This window comes from Haliaeetus leucocephalus, unplaced genomic scaffold (assembly GCF_000737465.1).
Source record: "Haliaeetus leucocephalus isolate CR32 unplaced genomic scaffold, Haliaeetus_leucocephalus-4.0 Scaffold251, whole genome shotgun sequence".
Taxonomy (NCBI): domain Eukaryota; kingdom Metazoa; phylum Chordata; class Aves; order Accipitriformes; family Accipitridae; genus Haliaeetus; species Haliaeetus leucocephalus.
This window is the reverse complement of record NW_010972687.1, coordinates 2,703,306-2,709,305: the sequence shown is the minus strand read 5'-3', so window position 1 is coordinate 2,709,305 and position 6,000 is coordinate 2,703,306. Positions and strand designations below refer to the sequence as shown.

The 6,000-nt window shown below is 45.2% G+C and overlaps 1 protein-coding gene across 1 annotated transcript in view; it reads left to right on the top strand.

Annotated features, from left to right (window-relative positions):
- The window catches only part of SMC5 (structural maintenance of chromosomes 5), a 53,585-nt gene that overhangs the window by 8,455 nt on the left and 39,130 nt on the right, over window positions 1-6,000 (top strand). Inside the window, exons 5-6 of the mRNA XM_010568610.1 lie at window positions 3,092-3,226; window positions 4,319-4,459. Coding sequence (XP_010566912.1) covers window positions 3,092-3,226; window positions 4,319-4,459 — 276 coding nt within the window. The remainder of the gene's footprint in view (window positions 1-3,091; window positions 3,227-4,318; window positions 4,460-6,000) is intronic.

Genomic DNA, 6,000 nt, shown 5'->3' with positions numbered 1-6,000 from the left:
TTCCTTTTTGTGTTTGAGTTTGTCCAGGAGCTCCTTGTTCATCCATGCAGGCCTCCTGGTGCTTTTTGCGTGACTTCCTCTTTGTTGAGATGCATCACTGCTGAGCTTGCAGGAAGTGATCCTTGAATATTAACCAGGTTTCTTAGGCCTCTCTTCCCTCCAGGGCTTTATTCCGTGGTACTCTACCAGGCAGGTCCCTGAACAGCCAAAAGTCTGGTCTCCTGAAGTCCAGGGTAGTAAGCTCGCTGTGTGCCCTCCTCGCTGCCCTAAGGATCTTGTACTCTCCTATTTCATGGTCACTGCAGCCAAGGCTGCCCTTCAGCTTCACATTCCCTACCAGCCCCTCCTTGTTGGTGAGAACAAGGTCCAGCATAGCACCTCTCCTTGTTGGCTCCTCCATCACTTGGAGAAGGAAGTTATCATCAACGCATTCCAGGAACCTCCTGGATTGCTTATGCCCTGCTGTGTTGTCCCTCCAATGGATATTGGGGTGATTGAGGTCTCCCATGAGGGCCAGACCTTGTGAACATGAGGCTGCTCGTATGTGTCTATAGAGAGCTTCATCTGCTTGGTCTTCCTGGTTGGGTGGCCTGTAGCAGACCCCCACCATAATGTCACCTGTCCTTGCCCTCCCTTTAGTCCTGACCTATAAGCTCTCTGTTGGCTCCTTGTCCATCCCCAGGCAGAACTCCATGCACTCCAGCTGGTCATTGACAGAGAGTAACACCCCCTCCTTGTCTCCCCTGCCTGTCCTTCCTAAAGAGCCTGTATCCTTCCATTCCAACACTCCAGTCATAGGAGCCATCCCACCACGTCTCCATGATACCAGTAAGATCATAGTCCTGCATGTGTGTGCATGCCTCTAACTCCTCTTATTTGCCATGCTATGTGCGTTTGCATAGAGGCATTTAAGTTAGGCCCCCAATGAAGCTGACTTACTGGCTGGAGTAGCTGGAATTTCTTTGTGCTGCTCTTCAGGTGCTCTCCTGCTGACTCGTGATCCCTCTCCAGGCTCTGGGCATCTGTTGCTGGCACTGGTGTCAAACTGGTAGGAGTGGGATGGATTGGGTTCTCCTCCCCTGGCAACTTTAGTTTAAAGCCCTCCACCAGCTTGGCAAACCTGTGACTGAAGATGCTCTTCCCCTTCTCTGACAGATGGAAGCCCTCAGCCCCCAGTAGACCAGGTTTCTCAAAGCTGGTCCCATGGTCTAAGTAGCTGAACCCCTGGCTGTGGCACCAGTCCCATAACCATTTGTTGATTCACCAGATTTGACTGGCCCTTTCAAACCCCTGCCCTTTGACTGGGAGGATAGAGGAAAAAACTACCTGCGCTCCAGAGTCCCTTACGGCTGCTCCCAGAGCTCTGTAATCCTTGATACTCCTCAGACGGCTCCTAGCTGTATCACTGGTGCCCACGTGAAACAACAGCAGCGGATAATAGTCGGTGTACTGTAGGAGACTTCGTAGTCTCTCGGTGACATCCCTGATAGGAGCCCCTGGTAAGCAGCACACCCCTCTAGAGAGTGTGTCGGATTGGCAGATGGGTGCCTCCGTACCTCTCAGAAGAGAGTCGCCTACTACTATCACCCGTCGCCTTTTCTTAGTTGTGCTGGTTGTTACACGGGGAGCAGATCGGGCTGCCTTACTCAGCTCCAATGTCTCTCCTGATGTGATGGGTCTTTTCTCTTTCGTCTGCAGAGCGGTGAAGTGGTTCTGCAAGGGCACCTCAGGCTTCGGTAGAGGTCCCTTCCTCCTGCTGGTCTTTGCCATTGCAAGCTTCCCTTCTTGTGCATTATTGGTCCCCCTCCCTTCTGTGTGCGCTGGTGGGGGAGTTTTTGGCTATTTGGCCATGGGCTGTGGGTCCCCTGCAGACTGCGCTTGGAACCAGCTATCTAAGCCCTTCTGAGCCTCCCTAATGTTACACAGCCTTCTCACTGCCTACTGCAGCTTAGCCACCTGCTGCAGGAGGTCCTCCACATGGGCACACCTTTTGCAGGCAGGTCTGCTGCCTGTCCCTGCCCCAGGAGAAAGGTCTAGGCACTTCCTGCAGTCTGGGGTCTGCACTGCAGCCTCTCCCTCCAGCAGCTCCGTCTGGGTTGAGGCATCAGCCACCACTGGGGTAGATGGTGCAGACCCCCCAGCCGGAGCTGCAGCCTTTGCTGTCGGGTGAGTGCCCACCATTCCGCCTTGAGGGTCAGGTAGATGGGTGCCCATGGCCTGCGCAGGTGGTCACAGAACGGTGCCTGGCTGCTGGGTTATGTGGACTTCAAGCCTCTCCACTCGTCCGGTGGAATGCCCTCCTTTGACGAGGCGCCCTCCCGTGCCAGCTGCTGTGCCAGGCCCTGTTTGCCCACTCTGGTGGTGGGCTGCCCTTGGTGGGAGTTGGGGGCGATGGCCGTTAGTCCTGGCCTCCCCATGCCTCATCAGCAGCTCTCCCTCCTGAGACCTGGCGGGTATCCTTGCTCTCTGGGGGTTTCCCCTGCTCAGGACACCCCCCTGTACGCCATGATCCCATACTCTGCTGCAGAAAGTGCTGGCACTGAAACTGATTGCCTCGGTGAGTTTTGAGCTCTTCCGCTGCCTTGGACAGTAGCCATGCTTCCTGATACCTTTGGCTGCCAGCCTTAATATTATCTTCTACATTGCTTAATTTTTTAGTTGATCATAGTATTTATACTGGGAAGGTGTAGCCTCAGCAGCCTGAGAACAAGAATAAAGTGGAATAAAAGCTTTAATTGTACTAAACTGTCTTGTTCAGAAGAATGATAGCCAATTCAAAAATAATGAACCAATCCATGTCCTCAGCAGCTACCCTCAAAAGCTGCCAAGCAGCCAAGAACAGCTAAGGTTTAAGCTTGAATCATTCCAGAACAGCTCCAACAAAACCATGTATCAAATCTTACAAATGTTTAGGAGGGTTTGGTTGCTATGAGGTGATCATCCTACGCTTAACTTAACTATTCCAGAGCTATCTGGCATAGAACTGTAAGTCAGGTGATAGTCACGAGAAGTTGCGGTATTTTAATCCGGTATTACTGTATTGCACTGTTCTAACTAATACTGTATTTCTGTAACTTTTTTTATTTTGTAGGACAGAGTTGGAGAATTTGCAAAACTGAGTAAGATTGAGTTGCTTGAAGCCACTGAAAAATCTGTCGGTCCTCCAGAAATGTACCAATTTCACTGTGAACTGAAAAACTTTAGGGAAAAGGAAAGAGAACTGGAGGTAAACAAGCACATTAGAGAGAGAGAAGTGACTACAGGGAAATTAGCATAATAAAATTTAATGTGAGATCTTAGAGAATTAGGTGGTAATATTTATTTACAAAGTCTGCAGTAAGTTGATTTTACCCTTCTCAGAATTTATTCACTCTGACACCCACATGCTCATAAGCATGAAGACATATGAACAAGCAGTCTGGACACAGAGGACAAGGGATGCCTGTTGTCAAGTACTTGTCACTTCTTTGGGATTCTTGACTGGTAACAACTTTTCTGGACAGATCTTTTAGAAGTCATCAGCTGTTATAGGGTGGTCTTTTGCTTTAATCTTCCTGACTTCAACTTCCATAAATTATGGACAAGTTGCCTGCTACCTGTTTTTCCTGGTTTGGAATATCAACAAAGAGGAAAAGGGATAGTGTATGCAATAAGCTGCAACCTTGTTGCCATCGTGGTTTTAGGTTGCAGGGTTTTTCCCTTACAGTTAGTTGTACTGTGATCTTACCAGAGCACAGGCTTAGTAATCTTTGCAGAAATAATGTGTCCCTTGCTGGGAATAGTGTCTTGGGAACAGTGTCTGTCATTAGCCAAACAGGCCATTCTTTTAATCCTTTGTTCTGCTGTTTCTTCTTGTGCTTGTGTGCACGCATGCATTTCCACTCACACATACTACATTCAAATACCAACCTTAATGTTTCTGTTAGAGATCTCTACAAGATACTTCACAAGCATTTTTGCTCCTTGTATTTATCAAACCCAGTTATAGTGGTTTAGAAATGTCTAGATTAATAGATGCTTGAGGTGTAGGCAATACTCATTTTCCTGAGAAAATGTATTTTAAAAAATTAAAGTATTTTCTTCAGATTAAGATTTCCATTTAGATTAGATTTGTTTTCACAGAAACTATGTGATAAACGTACTTGAAAAAGCTGTACAACTCTTCGTAGTTGGGTTGTTCCCCTCTAATTACTACTGTACTAAAATGTCCTCCCTAGTGTTAAATTTCTGTTTAATGTATAGTTGAGGTGTGGACTATTTCTGAAAAGTGTTTTCACAAAGTAGATACTGTAAAACATGAAAATTTATATTCTTACAGAACTTGTTCAGAGACAAAACTAACTCTTTGGAGAAAATGAGACAGAGGCTTGAACGATACAAGCAAGATGTTGAGAGATACCATGAGCGCAAGCGCCATCTAGACTTAATTGAGATGCTTGAGAGGAAAAGGCCTTGGGTGGTAAGTTTTTACTTTCTTTTCAGTTTTTTTTCTTACCCAACCCATTTTTCCTAATACTGAAATATTAGAAATATGCCAAAAGTTTCTTTAAAAGAAGTTTGACCAGAGTAACTTGAACATCATTACAGTTGCTTAGCACAAACAGGCCAGGTCCTGAAATACTGTTCTTGGCCTAGCTTTGATCAGAGGTTTGCTTGCCTATGTAGCTCAGCTGAAGAAGTTGCTGAAGAAGTAACTTAGGTACTGCCCATTTAGGAAAGCCAGCAATATGGGCCAAGAGCAGTACTCCCTTTATTCCTTGCTGACACAACTGACTTAATTCAAGTGCCTAGCCAATTCCAATTGCTTCTTCCAGCTGTAACTTTTTTCTTCTATAGAACAAGTTTGTTGTTGGTTTTGTTGTGTTTTGGTTTTTACAGGTTGCCTTCCCCCTTTGCTAATTTTATTTATTAATTGAGGTTTGGTGTGCATGACATAAATCATGGTGAATATAGGTTGCCAATCTCAAAAAATGTTGGCATTTGGAGAGATGGAAATTTTAAATAAATTTAGAAGAGTCTAGAGTCAAGGACAGGTCATTTTTACAAAGCAAAACAGGACTTTCTGAACAGCACTTTGATGATTGTAGTTTAGTTGATTGTTGAATGGTCAGTCAGATTAAATTAGTCTACAGTTTAAGCTGACGTGGATTTTACTATATTGAAGCAATACATTGTTTGCCTTGTTGGCAAGCACTACAGAATTCATGAAATACAGATACAGAACTTATGAAAACTTACATGTAATATTTGTGGAGGATGCAGAAAACTTTTGCAAGGTATTTTGTTGCAATTTTGAAGATAACAAAGCCTCACATGGGTATACAAAGAACTTTATGTCCCTTGTATCCTGAGAGCAACTGGATTCAGGGCATGTACCTTCACTGCCTTCACACCTCTATGCTAGCAGCACAGAGGGGTATAGGAGCAGTAATTGAAATAGATGGATGGTGGTAGGTGCGAAGGAGGTGGGCTGTACGCTCTGTGCCATTAGGATTGGGCTTCCGCACTTGCTGAATGATGCAGGTTTTTCCTACTGCATGTGCATTAGCCTGGTTTAATTAACAAGAAGAGAGAGTTACTTTATTAGGAGAGGTATAGGTCTTGCGTAGTTAATGTAGACTGATGCTGATTGTTCTCTACTATAAAATATTGCAGATACAGAACTCTGAAGTCTGGTCAGAAACTTGCGGGAGGGAAACTAAGTTAGGAATCTTACCTGCTGTCAGTTAAATTGCCTTCCATAAGTTTGAGAATGTTGCTGTTAGTTACACATTTCTTAAACAAATTTAGGCAGAGTTCTTCACACCATACTCTTTCACTGCTGTCTTCTAGGCAGTTTGCATTGCAGAGTGTATTAAATACTTTTGGTGGGTGCACTCAATTCTGAGAAATTTAACTTTTTGGCCACTGAATCCATAGAAACAACAGTGTGTTTTGACACCTGTGTGAAGTTCTGATTTGTAGTACAGAATCAGTAGTGTGTACCAGATTGTTTACCAG